This window comes from Pelobates fuscus, chromosome 4 (assembly GCF_036172605.1).
Source record: "Pelobates fuscus isolate aPelFus1 chromosome 4, aPelFus1.pri, whole genome shotgun sequence".
NCBI classification, from domain to species: Eukaryota; Metazoa; Chordata; class Amphibia; order Anura; family Pelobatidae; genus Pelobates; species Pelobates fuscus.
In genome coordinates, this window is record NC_086320.1 from 166,409,668 (window position 1) to 166,430,066 (window position 20,399).

General features: G+C 39.0%; 1 protein-coding gene across 1 annotated transcript in view; it reads right to left on the reverse strand.

Moving 5' to 3' along the window:
• Positions 1-242: 242 nt before the first annotated feature.
• LOC134608703 (collagen alpha-1(XXI) chain-like) overlaps positions 243-20,399 on the reverse strand; it is a 151,640-nt gene continuing 131,483 nt past the window's right edge. The window contains exons 19-29 of the mRNA XM_063451746.1: positions 18,333-18,386; positions 18,194-18,247; positions 17,112-17,183; positions 15,471-15,506; positions 15,172-15,216; positions 15,028-15,060; positions 10,556-10,702; positions 9,152-9,206; positions 6,055-6,243; positions 5,260-5,337; positions 243-1,136 (exon numbers count right to left, since the gene is read on the reverse strand). Of these exons, the coding sequence (XP_063307816.1) occupies positions 946-1,136; positions 5,260-5,337; positions 6,055-6,243; positions 9,152-9,206; positions 10,556-10,702; positions 15,028-15,060; positions 15,172-15,216; positions 15,471-15,506; positions 17,112-17,183; positions 18,194-18,247; positions 18,333-18,386 (954 nt within the window). The 3' untranslated portion in view covers positions 243-945. The remainder of the gene's footprint in view (positions 1,137-5,259; positions 5,338-6,054; positions 6,244-9,151; positions 9,207-10,555; positions 10,703-15,027; positions 15,061-15,171; positions 15,217-15,470; positions 15,507-17,111; positions 17,184-18,193; positions 18,248-18,332; positions 18,387-20,399) is intronic.

The window sequence follows — 20,399 nt, forward strand, 5'->3', positions numbered from 1 at the left end:
CAGATTGATGCCAAGTCTTGGGTCTCGGCGATGTTAAGTTTGTTATAGGAGAAAAGGCCATATTTGGCTATTTCGGCCATTAGGTTGCGTAGAGATATGGAAGACGTAGTCAACAAATAGGCTGAGTTTGATCTGCCAAAATTTCAAATGTACAAAGAAGAACTCTTTAATTTTAGGGGTGTGAGTGTGGCCAGGGGTGGGTCTGTTCTGAGACATTATAGGTGATTTACTAATAATATATGTATCTTATTTACACAGACAATCCTAAATATATTTATTATAGTTTAAAGACACATAACTGTGAGTTTTATTGCTGTGAAGCAATTTTTTACACTCAGACACACCAACAATATGGAACTCCTAGAAAAGAGGGAACAGAGGAATTTGGGTGAAAATATGTACTGTCTTTCCTAAATAGGGACAGTTAGGAGGTATGATATTTTGACATATGGAATCAGTATATAGTAAAACAGCAATACCAATAAGTTTTAAATAAAGTTGTTGTTTCCCTTACTTACATGAATTGTAAGTATTCTGTTGTATTCTTAAAATATGTTTGTTGTATATTTAGACAATGGTGATTTTCAGGTAATGGCTGTAAATGAACTCATACCTATTGATAACGAAGTTTGCTTGTGTCAAAGCATTTAGCAAATAACAATGTTTTTCAATGCACAGCAATAGGTCCAGGTAGTGCACTTTTAAAAAACACATATGGAGAGATGGAGGCATGTGTCCGATGTATGGTTTAGGAGAAAGCAATGTCTTTCCAGCTCTTTGAAACACTTTGAGAAAGGCAAGAAAACAGTCTCAGTGCAAAGGTGCATTATGTACAAACCACTGCTGTAAATCAAAGTAAGAACTATCTCTGCCTCCAGTTCATTTTCCTGAGAGAGTCACCAGGATTCATTTATAGACTATAGCAGTGAATATATTTTTCCTGATTTAGAAGTTTGGTCCTTTCCTGAAAGGATCATCCCTTATGCCATATGCAGAGAAGCAGGATGAGAGGTCACAGACTCCGGGTGGTCCAGGTAACCCTCGCTTACCAGGGGTACCAGACATTCCATTTTTACCAGGATTTCCAGGAGGACCAGGCATACCTTCTCCTGTACTTCCATTTAATCCAGGCAATCCTGTCAGAGAAATAGTCAAAATTAGAATTATATTATTACCTCTTGTTATTTTTTTTTCTACTATAACTAATGTGTCAAAATGTAACTCTCGTGGGTTTACTCACTATACATAGAAACATAGAATGTAACAGCAGATAAGAACCATTCGGCCCATCTAGTCTGCCCAATTTTCTAAATACTTTCATTAGTCCCTGGCCTTATCTTATAGTTAGGATATTCCATGCATCCACTACCCTCTCAGTAAAGTAATACTTCCTGATATTATTTTTAAACCTTTGCCCCTCAAATTTAAGACTATGTCCTCTTGTTGTGGTAGTTTTTCTTCTTTTAAATATAGTCTCCTCCTTTACTGTGTTGAATTATTGCAATACAATGCATTGAAATAGAAAAATACATATATTGCAACTTTTTGTATTCTCCAATCAGGTTTTTTTTTTTTTTTTATCTTAGCTGTTGTCAAACTACACTGGAGATCATTCTGGGAGCAGCGTAGTTTATGGATACGGCCCATAATATGTTTGTTATTAAATTATGCTATGTGATTGTGTGGCCATATGTGTACCACAAAAATGAACCTTTAATTTCAAAAAGCCATGTGGAGTATGCCCTGGCCAGTAGCCTCTCTGGTGTGCATTACAATCAGTCAGCCAAGAGTTGACCTGGGTGTTTCTCCTTTCTAATTATTATTATTATTATTATTATTATTATTATTATTATTATAATATTTATATAGCGCCAACAAATTCCAAGGAATGGAGAAATAAAGTAAACAGAGTGCAGGTCAGGAGTCCGGATACAAGTCAAGGGCTCATGAGCTGCACCACTGTAACCACCTGGGCTCATGAGCTGCACCACTGGGTAACCCTCCAAAATATGTAAGTAATAGGAGTAGGTGATGTGTAGAGTCCCACAAGGGGAAACCAACACCAGGAGAGCTCCACTGTATAAGAAATGAGGAAGGGAGGCCCTACCTTTAATCAATCTAAGGATAAAAATGGATATCTAAACAAAAAGTATAACTGGAAAAAAAAGGAAGATCTACTAAACAGTGCCCAGGGGATCAATTGTCTGGAGTACTAGCTAGCATCTAAGTTCCAATTCCCCTAGTGTCCGACTGACAGGAAGTAGTGTAAACGAGGTTAGGGAGAGAGAAGAGGCACAAGGTCCCCAGAGAACAAGGGACTCGGTAATCAGGTCTAAACGCAGATGAGAAGCCTCACACAATAAATAAATAAATAAATAAATCTCTCAATTCACCCTAAAAGTTACATCGACACCGTGGTCTAACCACTAGTGTCTACCTGAACCAACTCTCCCTACTAATGTTATAAATAAATAAATAAATAAACACCTAAAAATCAATAACCATAGTGGTAACAAAAATAAAAAAGTGCTACCAAGTGCAGAGATTAAAGAAAAAGAAAACGATCGACGCGCTCCTGACGACGGCGTTTTGAACACGCCGAAACGTGCGTCATCTGCGTTTAGACCTGATTACCCGGTCCCTTGTTCTCTGGGGACCCTGTGCCTCTTCTCTCTCCCTAACCTCGTTTACACTACCTTCCTGTCAGTTGGACACTAGGGGAACTGGAACTTAGATGCTAGCTAGTACTCCAGACAATTGATCCCCTGGGCACCGTTTAGTAGATCTCCCTTTTTTTCAAGTTATACTTTTTGTTTGCATATCCCTTTTTATCCTTAGATTGATTAAAGGTAGGGCCTCCCTTCCTCATTTCTTTTTTTTTTTTTAATTCTTTATTTTTGTAGTGCAAGCGTAAAACATAAGCTGCTCAGGTATTCCACAACAGCATAAACAGACAAAATTTGTTACAGGGTAATACATTGAAGTAGCATTGTTGAATCTGCACAATTTTTGTTAGTAGATGATTTGTCAAAACGCTGAAGAATAGGCTTAGTAAGGTTACTACAGGCTAGGTACAATATTCTAGTTGCTTTGGTATTTGTGACAGGTTATTACAAGATGAAGTCCACTAGAAGTGACACATATTTTGGCTATATTGATGCATAATGGAATCAGAAACGTATAGTAACAACATGTCTCATATCATTTAGCCAGAACAAACTATGTACAGATAAGATAGGGTAATACACTCATAGCTATTGGTATAATTTTACATGCTTCTACAGCTTGTGACACTAGCATAGACGTAAAGATACAACTCAATATATCCTGAGGGAACTACACATCTATCCTTAAGTGTAACGGCTAGCTATAGGCAAGAGAAAACCTTCAGTTTGTGTCTACATGTTTAAGCTATATGTTATGCTTGAACTCGTGTTGCATCGTCATGCCGTGGGTATGCTATAAACTGAACGGTAAGCTGGATCGCTGCGTGTCAAGGGCCAACAATGGCCGCCTAAAAAGAAAAGAGAGACCTAAAACTGTGGGTACATATAACGTTCTCGACTGAGATTCGTGGGAGTTCATGTGGGGTATGTGATGCAGTTATAGTGGGTACTGTGCCTGGTGTTAAGTCCAAGTCTCTGCTGGATCAACCAATGCCGTGTTGGGGTTGCGAGTGTGCTCCCAGCGGTGGTCGGTATTTTTGATGCCAGCTCCCCGAAGTGCAAAGGCTTGCCGTCTCTGGGTCTCGTAGGAAGGCGCTGGGCGGTGAGTCATTTCTCCGTTTTGCGGCTGTGCTGTGGAGGGATGGATGTAACCCTTGCTGGGCGCCTGCTTTTGGAGCTGATGGGTAGCTTGTGTGGGAGGCCATCTTAGCCGTCGTGGTCTATCGAGTGTGGGGGCCATGGAGTTTGCCAATGCGGTATGGCGTTGTTTCCCGCCCTTGAGCTTGTCGTCGTTCGCGGGGTCTAATCGCTTGTTTAGGTGCTTGCGGAGGATAACTGTAATGGCGCCGCCTGGTCACTGGACGGACCCATTTGGACACCATTTTCACGGCCCGATGGTAGGCTATTCCGCGGTTGCACAGCAGCTCCCAGAAGTTTGCACACAGACGGTCGAAATCCCCGAGGGGGTTCATGGTCGATTGGGCTTGTGTGCGTCGCTGGGCAGCCGTTTTAGTTGCTTTCCACCGACTTGGCGGTTACTGTTGCCGTGCTGGCTTAGGAGGTCTGCCACCCCTGTGCTTCTATCGTCGCTTTAGGTGCCGGGATATCCCTCTCCGGCGAGGGGGGGGAACGGATTCCGGGTAGGCTTCCATGTGAGAGGCTGCAGTTCCTCGCTTTATCTGGGTAGGCCTCTGGTAGGCCTCAGGTCTATCACCGGCTAGGAGCTTCCGATTACGGTCGAGATGTTTGCCTCTTGGTGCTATACCGCTTGGTTTCCCTTCTCAGGATCCCTCAGCTTTCGCTGTGGTCGATTTTGCACTGTATTTTGTGGTTTAAGAGCGAATTTGCACGGAGCTCATGTCCAGTGCGACCGCTCGGCATGACCGCTTAGCTCCGCCCCCCCTTCCTCATTTCTTATACAGTGGAGCTCTCCTGATGTTGGTTTCCCCTTGTGGGACTCTACACAATCACCTACTCCTATTACCAACAAATTACATAGGTCTTTACAATGGGTGGACTAACAAACATGTAATTGTAACCAGACAAGTTTGACACACAGAAACAGAGGGGTTGAGGGCCCTGCTCAATGAGCTTACATGCTAGAAGGAGTGGGGTAAAGTGACACAAAAGGTAAGGGAAGTACTAGAGAAGTAGATTGGCAGAATAGTATACAATGAAGACGTAGTGAGGGTTTTTTTGTGGAGCGATTAACAGGTTAATTGATATGCTTTTGTGCAAAAGTGAGTTTTTAATGATTTTTTGAAGGAGTGGAGACTGGGTGAGCGTCTAACGAAAAAGAAAAGGTGGGATGGCATTTGTACTTTCACTTCCTAGACTGCAAATAATCCTCAACTTTACAGTGGTCTGTTAGAGGTAAGAAACTTGTCAAAGCTTTGGGAATTCCGCAACTAATAAAGGCCTCAATTTAATATATTTTTATAAGCTTTTTAAATGATTTAATATTTCTGTATAAACTTTTTAAATGATTTGTTTCAAAATATTAAGATATGAAAAATGTACTGTATATAAAAAAATCTTTTAATATGTAAATAAATAAATAAAAATATTACTAATATATTTCCATGTAAATTACCTGTAGGTCCTGGGGGGCCTGGCTGTCCTGTGCCACGTTCTCCTCTATAACCCTTCTCACCTTTTTGTCCTATTTCACCTAAGCGGGGCAAAAACATTCATTAACATTGAAACTGTTACAAGCAAATAGCATTCATATCATAAGTATAGTCCAATATACAGAACTCTTAAAGACAAACGGCAGTTCATGTCATAATCTGGTCAATATATATATATATATATATATATATATATATATATATATAGTGAATACATTGTTAAACAGAGATCACAATTCTCTCTATCCCTCTCCCTCCCTCTCTCTCCCTCTCCCTCCCCCTCTTCCTCCCTCCCCCTCTACCCCCCTCTCCCTTCTCCCCCTCTCCCTCCCACTCTCCCTCCCTCTCTCCCTCTCCCTTCCCCTCTCCCTCTCCCTCTCCCTCCCCCTCCCCTTGTTAGGAGTTTATCTTGCACCTGGATCGGTATCGATCAGAAGAGATATAAATTTTTGGGAGAACGTTCATTTTCACTGTTGCAATCCTGCAAACCAAGATAGCTCTACCCTTAACCTATATACCTTTGGTATATTTTGCTGTAAAAATAAATTAACTACGTTTGTTAATATTGTAATATGCACAAAACTCTTAGGAAGATCCCTTTTGCCAGTGTTGTGCACTTATGTGTTGCTGTGCAAGGCAAGTTGAACATGTTTTCAAGTTACATCCTGTGGATTCTTAGTTTAGATGCTTCCCTTCCCCGTTTGGGATGAGGTCCGACAGATATCTGCTTTTATATAATTTAGAATTATTTTTTTTACCTTTAATGCCTTGTGGACCTGGTAATCCTCGAAGACCTGGGTAACCCGATCTTCCTCCCCTTCCTGGATATCCAGGTGGTCCTCTTTCACCAGTGCGACCCTGAATACCTGGCAACCCTGGCAGTCCTGGCTTTCCTTCACATGGAGCACAAGTAGGTTTCATACTCTGAAGTAATGCTGGTAACTGTTCTATAAGTACATTGAACTTTAATGAGTAAATTGAAATTTAATTAAAAAGTAATAAAACAATCTAGGTCCTGATAGCAGTTTGTAAATAACTCAAATGTTGACAGAATAAAGCTGCAAGTTGTTGTTTCAAGGCATCATTGAAGTACATTTCCTGTTAAAATTTAATATAATTGTTGAATTTTGTACAGAGTGTAACCATACTGCTGTCCAAGAGTGCAGGACTTCTATATTTTATATACAGGTATATGCATTTATAGGCAAACTCTGCCCTATCACACAACAAATATTGTATGACTGGTGGACGAGACTGGGTGCCAACTTCTTCCATAAAACTATTGACAGCTTCTTATTTTAATCTCTCATCAGGGTCGGCGCGTCCATAAGGCCTTGGGGTGCAACGGCTCCTGCCAGTCACTCAGTGTAACGTGGCCGAGCATAGCAGACCACGGTACAGGAGCTTCAGTTTCCTGTACCCGGCCGGACTGACAGGAAGTGCTCACTGAGAGTGTACTTCCTGTTAGTCCGGCCGTGTACAGGAAACTGAAGCTCCTGTACCGTGGTCCGCTCCGCTGGGCCATGCTACAATAAAGGAAAACAAAATGACAGGGGAGGGAGGGGAGATGAACACTAGGGGACAAGGAAGGGAGGGAAGAGGAACACTAAGGGACATGCAGAGGAGGGGAGAGGAGGGGGCAGGGAAGAGAGGGAAGAGGACCACTAATGGACGGGGACAGGAGAGAACCACTAAGGGATAGGGAGGGGAGAGGAACACTAAGGGACATGGAGGGGAGGGGAGAGATGTTGTATAACCCCCTATAAACGTTTTAATAAAGCATTTTTAATTAGTGTTTTACTGGAATATGGATCCCCTCTTCCCCATTTTATAGTTCACTTTTAATAATAGCACTATAAATTAAATTTTATTTTATATATATAATTTTTTTATATATATTTTTCACTTATTTAGTTATGAATTTTTCATATGTGATTCATTTTGGATAAATCCATCCATATAGTATGTATGTTTTAAGAGTTTTTAAGTATGACCTAATGATACACTATACAAATTTTGCACAAAATATGTTTCATATTATAAAATTTTGAATGTACTTTTTCTAAAGGAAGAAATATGTATTCATTATATTTCATCCTAAATATTTTTACATGCTACATTCCCAGTATTACAACACATATAAATTTCCCCTTCTTTTTTGACCTCCTTTGTTTGATTAATCAATTGTGGACATGTGGAGATTACATCTGAGATGGAACGCAAGGACGCATTCCAACCTGATTGCACAGTACAAGTTGAAACAAATGGTTCCAGCGTGGACACAGTACGTTCCACCGCCGATGCAGCGCAGCTTTGTGACATCAGAGGAAGGAGACGGAAGCGAACAGAAACCGGGTGAAAGCAATTAAAGCCGTATAAAGAGACAAAGTAATTCATGGGATTTGACATACATATTTTATTGATTTCTCTGTTTTCTAATAAAGTGTAACTTTCACTGCACCTGAAATCCGGTGGATTTATACGGGGAAGCAAAGGAACAGTTATCAGTAGACAGAGAAGGGAGTGGGATCCCTACAAATATTCCCACACGCCTGCAAACTTGCGCCTAGTATTATTGGCTCTATACTTGTGAGTACAATCACACAAGATTAACCCGCTATTATTTGCAAAGACTTACAATGTTGCACTAGGATCTGGTTATCTTTGTATTTCAGCTACCAATACGTGTACCTCTGTACAGTGCAACTATTATTGACATATTGCTTTGACACAAAACGCTCTACTTACTGTACGTATTTTGTGTTCTATTTTGGTGTGGGTTTAGAGGAAACCACACAGGTGTTACAGTGTGTTATACAATTTATCACACCCCAGGATTTTGTATATATTTTGTTGAATCTGTCTAACTGGTGTTTGTGAGAAATGTGTGTAATTCATTTTAGATTGCTCAGGTTCTCTGAAAGATACTTGGCACAACCGGTTTGGCACTGTTAGAGTAAGTGGATCCTTGCTGGTCATTTCTATTTGGAGAAGGTGGAATAGGTCTGGAGCCTAAGCCAGAGGTCAGTTCTATTTTAAGTCCTCGGATTGCAATTTTTTTTTTACTCATTTACATGACAGGCATGGAATACCTTTTTGAAGTTAGCGCTAATATGTGAATCTGACAACCACATATTATTTGCATGTTTATGTACTCAGGACATACTGTCAGGAAATAAGCCAATTTTTGAGTATGCTTATATGAGGCTGTATTTAGGATCATATTATCAGAGTTATATTTTGGAGGGTATGTGCTATTTTGGTGTGTTTTGGGAATGTAAACCATTTTTGTCTTTTCTGAAACGTGATGCATGAATTGGTTTGGTAATCTAATTTATAAGGCACTTATGGGTGTTACTGCATCACTGTCTTAAAGTATACTAATTTGACTCTCTTTTTTATATTTATAATATCACTAAACATGTTTGTGCTAGATTAAAGAAACATTGTTGTAATAATACAAATCAAACATTTTTTCCAATTTTACTTTTTTTTTATTAGGTGGTTTTATCAAAGTGCAGCACCAGGACAGGAAAGAAAGATAAAGGTATTGATGTACCAAAGAGGCATGGTACTTTCTAATAGTAGACGCATGTACTTTTAATATGACCATAGTCTAAATTTTCATGACCCAGAGTCTTGTTTTGTTTTGTGTAATGCTTTGTATAAGTGATGATCTGTACAGAGGTAAGGAACTATAGGGCATGAGTTATGTCTCTTTCAGTGATATCATCCACTTCAATATGTTGAGAAACTGTACACATTCTGATGAAAAACATTCAAACTGGAAAGTTGCAACAGAGGAAATTAAGGGAGGTTTTATCTCTAATTAAGTGTCCACCTTTAAAACCTTACCTTGCAAGACATTGCCACATAGCTTCATGATTTGATCCTCTGTTATAGATTTTCCCTGAGTTAAAAAAAATTATACATACTTATATTTCATTCGCAATGTGTTATGTGCATTTTCCAATATGATTTTAGATTTGCAAAACAATTCTAGTCTATAATAATAATGGCCATGATGTGCAAATCATACAAGCAACACTATATTTCCCCATTACAGCTCATTTAACATGTCAAACAAATCTGGACATTGTTGGCATGCAATATACCGGTAATTAGATGGACATGGAATTAAAGGGACACTCCATTGTCCAAATACAAAATAAATTTAAAAAATCCCTGTTTAGTAACTATTCCCCAAATGAAAACTTGCATGCATTTAATTATGTATTTTTTTTTATTGCGTGCATATCAGCTAAGATCAGCTTGTAACACCTGTAGTTCTCTTGCTGCCTATGCAAGCTCTCCCCACCCAGACTTTCTGTGGCGGCATTGAGCTAACAAAACCAGTGAGTAACATTACCTGTTGTCTGCTTGAATGGGGCCCCAATGGGGTGTAACCAGGTTAATATATAAAAGTGTTAATTTCTATTGGAATCTGCACTTTTTGCAAAAAAAAAAAAAAAAGCACACACTTTTCACACAAGCAAGCTGAAGTTGTTTAGGGGTCTGGAGTGACCCTTTAAACGATAAAAGGGTATTAAACAGTATTTTTAATCAGGGACATTTTAAAACAGGGTTGCTTTGTGTATAATACAAAAGTGTTGGAGTGAGGCATTAGAGTATATGTCACTCAAGTATGCTACATCCTACCATGTAAATAATGGACAATGGTTGTGAATAGAACTCATAGATTTTATAGTTTATTGATAGAGTTGCCAAACTGGCATTGGCATCTGATTTTTTAAATAAAAATAACTAGTCACTTAATCAAATGTTTCTGTTTCCATTGAATTTGTATTTGCAGTCCATTGGAAATCCAAATCTTCTACAAAATAAGCCAAGTTTGTGTTCCAAGCATAGAAATGACACTATTCATCAAAAGTCAAATACAAGTATTTGACAATGAAATAGGCAGTTTATCTAATTGTCTCCTGAAGCAGCATGTTGGTAATCTTAAAATAAATAGATCTGATGGTGGAAAACTTTCTAGTGGGCATTGTGTGAGTAAATAAATCACCAAACCCAATAAGAACCAGGAGCTGGTGCTCCTTGCTATACATGGCCTTCACCAAATGACCAGAGTGTTATACTAAATTCACTACCACAGTGGTGTCATTCCTCTAAAGCATATCTTCCCACCGTAATACTCTGTTACTGGGGTTACTCTTAAATACCAGTGATAGCTCTTATATATTTTTTCCATGTTCCATAGTTTTTAAGATTTCATAAAGGAACTATAAATTTACATACAGGTTTTCCAGGAATGCCAGGTATTCCAGATCGTCCTTGCGGTCCTGCTTCACCAGGAAAGCCACGGGGTCCAAGAAGTCCTGAGATTCCGATTTCTCCTTTCTTGCCCTCTGGTCCTAAGTCACCAACTTCACCTGTTTCACCTTTCTGAAATTCACATCCATGACAACATATGTCTAGTACATGATATTGCAAAGAAACATATCATATAATATATATTAGATAAGATTAATTAATTTACAACTGTAAACAAAGATCATTGAAATAGAAAAAAATATATAATACAATGGGTGTTTATAAGGTTGGGTTACACAGTGTTAAGAACCATTTGTGAATTGTCCAATAACATGTAACAAATGATATACCAGTAACTGCAGTGCCATTTGTTTTTAACATCATTACAATGTGCTCTGTTATTGCAGGCATGCCATCATAAAATCACATATGATGGGTGTACACATAATCCTTGCAAAATCAGGTCTGCTATGTGTTGCTGTATAAATATGCATTTTGCACTTTTTGGCAGTGACCCAATCCAATCCTCCTTAGTTGATGTCACTCCCCCTTATCAGAGGGCGAGTGCAGAATGAGGGGGAGATAGGCGTGGTACAGAGGGAGGGGGGGTATGCAGCCATTGGCTACTGGCATCAGATGCCAATTTAGCACAGAATTTGTGTTAGCCAGTCAGGAACTCTAGTTCTGGGGTAGCTTATGATTCCTAAGGATGCTGTCCTAGGTGAAATAACATTGCCGGCAACAGAGGGGTTAATCTAAGTATGTGCACCTCTAGACTCTAGGCATCATGACTACTTCAAGTCATCGAGGTGCTTGTTGTAACCCTTTAAACAGTAAATGGTGAATTGCTATCACTTGTTTTTTTCCTAAAATAAGATCAGGTTTAGCTGTAGGAAGTGCACTTAGCCACCACTCCGAATTCTGGCTTTGGTAAATACACAGGGTTAGTCACTAAAGTGAGTATTGTCAGGAATTCAAGGTGAATTGATAATTATTCTCAAATTCAAAGACAAAATAGTTGACCTGGAAAAATTCTCCAAGCCAGTTATGCTTAAAGTTCAGCTACTTTGAATTCCTCACAAATATCATTTTAGTGAATAGCTCTGAAATGGTTATAACACCATATGGTCTAGTTCATCAGCCAAGTGGATTAAGTTATTGCCTTGATATTCTAAAGTTAAACACAGATTTCCCTCTATGGGCATTAGTGAGCAATTAAAGTTTTTAAAGACTATAAAATATTATTGCATCTTTAAACATCTCAATATGTATATATTAAACATTAATGGAAAGGCACACAATTCCATGTAAATTCCATCGAAAAGTACATACTTGTCATATATATGGAAAGATAAAAACAATGTCTAAATGGCTCTGTTCATGTCTTCTCCTCTCATAGATTTTAATAATAAACTGTATTTAACAAGTTTAAAAGTGGAAAACCTTTAACGCTTTGATGTGTAAGATATAAACGTTATTTGCTTAACATTACATTCAATGTGCAATTTATTTGCTTAACATTACATTCAATGTGCAATTAGGTACTGAGCTCAGTTTACCCAAACTGTGAATGTTCAAGTAATAAGGGATTTACTTGTAAGTCTGAATATTAGACCACAAGAGATAACACTAATGTATAGAGTCAAATGTTCCAGTGTTTATGGGGTGTTAGGAGGCAAAGAAAATTTAACAGCTATACATCTGTGCATTAACTGGGCAACGTCTATTTTTATATAGTGATAGATTCTTTCCCTTGGGATAGACCACAGCTGATGTTTTTCCATACAGTAACGATATATTTGTTGCCAGCTTAACCTATTCAGTGCCATTATTCTAATGTATACATCACCCAATGGTTATGATATAATCAGAGAAATACTATAGTTACACCGTAATTAAAATCACATCAGAATGTGTAAGAGTGATTAGCTCATTAATAGTAATTTGTTAATGAGAAAACTAGATAGCTTTAAAATAATTTCAGGAAATACATTCCATATCCTGAATATTAAAGGAACAATTCACGTACCATCACTACTACAGCCAGCTCTTTAGGGTGTCTCCCAATGTAAGTAGTCAAACCATTTTAGAACATTTTGACTTCTTACCTTGGGTCTCCTGGGTGCTGTTCCCATCCTTCACTACAGCAAACAGAGCGGGATGCTCTCAGACTAAGCTACGCCCTGCTAAAACTCTAAGGCAGGGGTCTCCACCTCTGGCCCTCCAGATGTTGCTGGACTCCCTTGATTCTCTGGCTATTTATTTCATTCAAATCATGGGAGGGAGTTTGCAGAACTCTGCCATAAGGCAATGAGTCGATCACGCACAGAAAAGCATAGCTCGGGTTAGCTAATGTAAGCATCTAAGAAGCTTTTGACTCTTCGTTAGATGTAGTTAAGGTGGGGAGTGGCACCTGGCATCCAACAGGTAAGAACTATAGTGTTTGGAGTGTTCCTATAAACCTTCCACATGGACATAGCTGGGGGGCAGTTGCGTATCTTCTGAGGGAAGGGGGAGATATGGTTCAGCTGCCCTGTGTGCAAACAATGTTTTTTTTGGAGGGTTTGGGGGGGAGTTGAGAGGAACTGGCCAATGGCCTGATACAGGGGCAAGGAGGTGGCCAGCTGGCCACCTCAGCGGGCACTTATTCAGTAATACACTGGGGGGAGAGAGGAGGTGGGCAGCAGAAAATATTGTTCTGCTCTGGGTGACCATAACTCTGCTTATGCCACTAGCTCGGGGCCAATGAAAATGTTTGTCAATGGAGAGTTTGATGTCTCTTTCACAAGTACCTGTAAGGGGTATTAGGTTTGCTATTAGTGGGAGGTGGGGAGGCATATAGAAACAACCACATTGAAGGCATTACACATAAAGTCTGGATGAGCAGCACACTGATGTAAATGTCCTTTTGAATTCAGTTGAGTTTGTATATTTCAATGTAAATCTGTACTCCACATATTTGTAGATGAGAAAGTTAATTTCTATAAAACATTAAGATAGTATCTAAACCTAAGAATCTATTTGGATTTTTCACTAAAATTACAACTTGTATTGAAATCCAAAGGCTGGTCTTTTTATGGTGCTCCCAATAGGACACATGACTACTAAACCTTTTCACTGCACTTTTAGAGGAGAAGATCTTGGACTATCTTTCCCATGATGCAGAACATCTACGCAATTTAAGGTAAAACACTATGGTGTTACATTTATTCTTTTTCTTGCTAATCCTGTCCCGGAAAGTTTTTTTTATACTTTTTGTTACATGTTTGTAAACACTAATTACTTGTTGAGTTAAAGTACAAAAGGAGTAGCTCTTTTTTTTCTGTAAATTATAACTGCAACTGTAATTCTGACTATGGATCAAAAGCTAATTAGATTTTGCCTTGAAATACAGATCTTATTAAGGACAGGTTCCCGGTATTGGAGGGCTGAATGGTCAAGCCTACCCAATTTTATTTTATTTTAAAATCTGACTTAATTGTATGATACAATGTGTCATTTACAAAAATGGTTTGATCTAAAGCATTTTGTGATTACTATCTCTTTGATATTCCATTTATAGAGAAGAAACACTAACGCAAAGAACTAACCATGTAAGGGCTTGCAGTTTTACCTATATGACTTAAAGATCGACTCAAAGTGCTATGACCACTTCAGTGATTTAAAGTGGTCATGGTGCTTGCACAGATGGAGACTAAGACCTCGGCTTCCTGAGGTATAATTCCACCTCCAGCAGCGTCATTGTGAATTATTAGCCATCAACAAGAGAAAAATTATTTTCAAAATTGGGGTATTATTATTATGTAAACATTATTATCCTTTATTTATAAAGTGCCAACACAATCTGCAGCACTGCACATGGGTACAAATAGTACATGTAAAAACAAAGGTACAATACACTTCACAAGCAATTACAGGAGAAGTATGATGGGGTATATTGCTAGCATGCACAGCATTCTGATGCCAGAGAGCCAATGGCTGCATGCTGTTTCCTCCACTCAGTTTACCCTCTCTGACCTCCATCCCCAACCATTGAGTGAGAGTTACATCAGCCAAAGTGGATTAGGCTGAGGGGGGAACTTGGCCTCACAATGGAAAAAAGGTATTTTAATGCTCTTTATTTTTCTTTAGTTTGGGGGGAGGGCCGTCACAGAAATGGTTAGTCAAACCAAAACAAGTGTTTTATGAAACACTGTTTTCTGGTTTGAGTAACCCTTTAATATATAAGTAACAAACAAGAAGGATAATTGAATAGTTCATACTCAGCAGTACTGCATTTATTGTGCTTTTATAATTTCTAATAGCATTCTAAACATAATTCTTACCACTGCTGCTAAAATCCTTTACAATTCAGGATCAGGATTAGCAATGACCAGCAACTCAATGCTGTGTTGATCTTGTCTCTATATTGTTACCCATAGCAATAATTACCAAGAATAAACTGAATACAATCATACCTCTCCTTTTGCTCCTTTAATGCCTTCATCACCCTGTGGAATATAGCAGATTAAAAAATAAAACATGGAAAATAACAAAATTAACACCAAATACAATGGAATATTTTATATCTAAATTTCTTAGAATGAAAGTTACATATTTACCCGTATACCAGGAATTCCTGGGTGACCAGCTTCTCCCTTGTCTCCCTGAAATAAAAAAACATGTGATCTATCTATCTTACATTGTATACCAGATTAAGTAGCTTTTATTCAACGCACTCAAGAGAAAGGTCAAAGATAAATACCATGGAATAATAAATTTAAGTTTTTGTGCTGCAGATTCAGCAAACCAAAAACCCTAATTATTCCTTATTGTATACAAAGGAGGATTTACAGAAGAACAAAAATGATTTAACATTTATGAACAAACTGAAAAAATACATTTCTTGCGAATATCATACCTGTTCTCCTTTTACCCCATCGTCACCATTGTCCCCCTAAAAGAGAAATTGTGTGTAAATTATATGTGTTAAAATGTGATTCCTGTTGCACATGATGATTTAAATAAAATTGTTTGAAACAATTAACAGTCAAAAAAAAGTTAAAACATTATTAACTTAATTGCATTACACTAAAGTTAATAGAGCAAAAGTGTAGTGGTGTTAGGGTTAAAATTAAAGAAGGAAAGAAAACAAACAAAACGGTTTAGGCCTGTATCATACTTAGTATGATAGTGGGTTATCCACAAAACAGTCAAAACAGAAAAATTCTCTAAGTCAGCTATGCTTCAAGTTCGGCTACTTTGCCTTAAATCTGATATTCATTTTAAATCCTCAATTTAGTGAACAACCCTGTAAGTCATAGAAACAAGCATAGCTAATCTTTGCAAGCTAATTTCTACAAAAAACTTATGTTATGTCCTAATGTTTTATGTATCCCATATTTGATATATATGTTACTTTAATTATCTAAAAAAAAAACTTAGAAATAAAGGGACTAACATTCCCATTACCCTAACACATTCACTTCACTCCTGTCTTTCATTTCCCCAAGTGCACATACTCCTTCACAAACAATGTCCCTGGACTTTGTCCTTCCCTTTCCTACTGAGTCATAAACCTCTGTCCAATGTATTTCTATGACCAGCACATCCTAACCTTCATCCACAGCCATCTGACAATAATGTCTGCAATACCAAGCTCCTGCCATCTCATTCCATTCTGTATACATTACTTATACAATCACATGCCTTAATATCCCTGATCTAGCTTTCCTTACCATATATAATGCCACTATACTGAGGCTAGCTTAAAAAATATGATGTCATGTTCTTTGCTAATCCCAAACATTACGAATCTGATTAATTATTGTATATTTCTTCGCCAAATGCACCTTGACATATTTAATTAATTAACCATCCTCTAATAACCCCCCATCATATTTAATTTATCTCTCTTTTCCTATTATGAAATAAACAGACCATAACCTTCTACCAAGCATTGCTGCTTCACTTTTGCCTATCCCTTCTCCATCACTGCTCTTATTCTAGGGTTTGTTTCTGCAACCTTAGTTATGCTAACGCTATGGGACACTAAGAAAATTTGATTACTTGAAAAACAAATGTTTCCTTTTGTAACCTATTGCAAGAAATGAATAGGAGCCGTTATGTGAGTGATTGTGGTAGGTTGCAGAGGTCTACCATCTATGGACTGTAAGGCCTGGAGTGTTTCCAGTAAGAATAGTAGTATATCATGTCCAGGACAAAAAAAAAACATTTAATTGAAGTCAACAGCAGCTCCAGAATCTAATATAGCCTCGGCATAGTTGATGTGGTAAAACACTGTGTCACCTGCTGCCACAAGAGGCTAGAGGAGTGGGGTAAGTAGATCTTACAATTTGTTTGTAATTTGTGAGCAGGGTTCTCAAAAGCTATTGTATCCATTTGTTTTGGTTACATCCCTTACTTAATTCCTCTAGTATTAGGCAACTGGTTTGCATTGTATACATAAACATAAAGATGAAATTAACAAATATATCTACTCCTTCATTATTTCATATTGATTTTGGGATGATATAAGCATTTTGTTATACTAAAATATTACCTTATGCCCCTTGGTTCCTGGCATTCCTGTTGGCCCCTCTAAACCAGGTAATCCTTGATCTCCTCTTTGACCCTGTCAAGAAAATATATTATTGTTTTGTTATTCAGTTACACCATATGGTCATACTATGCTTTTTCAATCAGTTCTGTCAAAGTGCCCCAATATTGTTGGGACCTAACCTTGTGTTATGAATGGACTCTAAACATGCATACGTGCATTGGACCCTGGTCCTGGGTTTGCAATGGAAACTCCCTAGCCAATGCTGCTAGCACTGGCTAGGGCAGGGCTAGGCAACCTGTTAGTAGTACTGTGCCAAAACAAGATCTTGAAAACCCTTGGCGTATTTATTTTAAATTGAGGTGTGCATGTTGTCGTATTCTGCTTGTGTTATTTATGGGTGCTATAGTTGCATTGTAGTGTTGTATTTGTGTGTAAGTGGGCTGTTATATTGTATATGTTCATAAGTAGTTTGTGGTATTGTGTATGATACCTATGAATGTGGGTTTTGTATGGGGGCTGCTTGTGGAATTGTGGGTGTGGATGATATGTCAATAGTGTGTCTTCCCTGGGGTCCAGTGGGTACCGCGCTGGCCCGATAAGGTCAAAGGCAGGAGGTGCAATTTCTGCTGCAGGCTATTCCAATTCACAAATGCTGGGAGGAAGTTATGTGAGATCGCTTCCTCTAAGTGCTGCATTGTGTAAATTGAGGATTGTCCCTCAGCATCTGCAATCACCGTTCAGGTTGCACTTGCAGATATCTGAAGTCCAGTGCCTGTTTGCCTCTGCCAGCCTTGAGTGTTGTGCAATGTCACTTTGAGTGCCATGCATGGCACACGTGCCACAGGTTGCTGACCCCTGAGCTAATACCATTTTGTTCAGATGCCGGTATGCTAACATGTCAGCGTCACATTCGAGGTTTGAGGAGAAGGAGCAACTAGAGATGGACCAGATTTTGTTGTTACAAGAAAATGTAAAAAAAAAAAAAATGTCAACAACGGAGCGGTGGTAGGTAGGTATTTCTGGAAATTTACATTTAATACAAAAACATAAAAAATAAAAAAAGCAGATACCATCACACTCACCTTTATACCTGGAAGCCCTGGAGGTCCTGGTAATCCATTGTCTCCTTGAATCCCCTGAGATTAATAATACAAAAAGCATTAAAACAAGACCTAGTATTTTAAGATGAAGATAAAAAGTAATACATACAGTAGGACATACCTTTTGTCCATGGTCCCCATCTGCTCCTCGAAGTCCATTAGGTCCACGATCTCCCTGTATTCAATAAGCAAAGAAAACTATATTACACAATTGTCATGCAAAAAGGACAGTCAGCAACATAAAGTGGTCATAAATGAACCATCAATTGTAATGGTCTTATAATTTTGTCAAATGGAATCTGTCGTTTTGAATACAATTATTATGATTAGGTTCTTGGACAAGAAATTGGTTGCACAAAAATGTGGGGAGAGCAACCAATGACTCTTTGCACGATAACCACTACAATGAAGAGTTTATAGACTTATAGTGCACCTTCTATAAAGCAATTCTACAATACCAGTAACAGTGTGAAATACAGTATCCGACTGCTTAGTTTAACATGAAGTTCAGTGCGGTTTACTATTCAGTTTTAACTGGAGATGAGTTGCATTTCCTATATCACTAAGCAAATCCTTTTTGGGTTAAACTCTTTAATTCCACCACATGGTGGCAGTAGACTACAAGTTTCTACAACACCCAAAGCCCGTTTCTCACAAAACATAACAAGAGTCCTTTGAAATCAGCTAACTGTGTAAAGTCGTAGCTGCATATTCTTGTAATTATAAAAATAAAACTGATAACCCATATCAAGTTTCAATGCTGGCCACAAGGTAGCTTTGTGGAGGTTCTATTTGCACCTGAGATGGCATACTCTATATTCTTTTATGGAGTGCCAGGCTCTTGGGACAGATACTAGATCATGGCCATAGGCACACAAAACTGCTAATCTATTCATTTTCACTCCATATGACTAAGACAGTGTAAAGATGCAATTATTGGCAGATTACAAAGATGTTGGAGTTCATTAAAATAAATATTAAAAGCCAAATTGAAAAGTGCCTACCCAACTAGTGTAATTGAATTCAGGATATTTTAGGCAATTTTTTTCAGTTTGGTCTTTAATTAACTACAATTTAGTGTTTAGTGAATTAACCCTACTAACTCTGTCATATGCAAGATGTTTAAAATTTAAGTTGCATATTCCAAACAGCAAATAATGAAAGAAAAATAAAATTAAAATAAAGAAAGGGAGACAATACAGAGAAATCCTCCTAAAATGGGGGATAACCCCTAATAAATAGCAAACAAAGAGAACGGCATGAGGATTCCTGTGTATATAAAGGTGGAATAGTGAAGATCGGTTAATGTCCAATATCTATACCTAAGTCGGTGTGGAAAGTTGATTACGAGGGGGGCGTGGTTACGGCGCTGACCAAGATGGCCGCATAGAGGGTGAGCTCCGCTCCGCCTGACCCGAAAAGCGTTTTATAAGCAACACCATTAAGCTAAATGGGTCGCAGTAAACGCCCGGATCAGCCCCAGACCCCCAGGAACCAACAGCAAGGTCCCCTGGACGGGTTCTTGCACCCGCAACCGGGCGCCAGCGGAGAGGGGGGAAGCCCCAAAATGGCGCCGACAACCCCTTCGGGGACGGACGGCACAGCCCTCGCAAGAATCGAGGACAAACTGCAGAGCCTGACGGACTCCATGGCCACTAAGGACGACCTGAGGGCCCTTACCTCCACTATTCAGGAGACCTTCCGAGCCGAAATAGCCGGGATCAGAGCGGAGGTCTCATCCCATGCGGATCGCATTGCCCGCACAGAGGAGGCCGCTGAGGCCCTCACCACACGTCAAACATCCGCAGACACAGCAATATCTCGTCAGGGTACGATGCTTCTCTCGATGAGGAGACACCTCGAAGACCTAGATAACAGAGGTCGGAGGTGTAATATACGTATCAGGGGAGTCCCTGAGGCCGAAGGAGCGGCGGAAAATGTTGTTGACATTCTCACCGAAATATTCCAGTCCATCCTGCAGCCGACCTCCCCAGAACATATAGAATTCGAGAGAGCTCACAGGATTACAAGGCCCAGATCTTTGGAGGACGGCCCGAGGGACCTCATATGCCGTCTCCACTCCTACCCCATTAAAGACACCATTATGAGGAAGGCCAGGGAGAGACCAACATGGCCATACAGAGGTACGCAAGTCACACTCTATAATGACCTCTCCCCGCTCACCCTA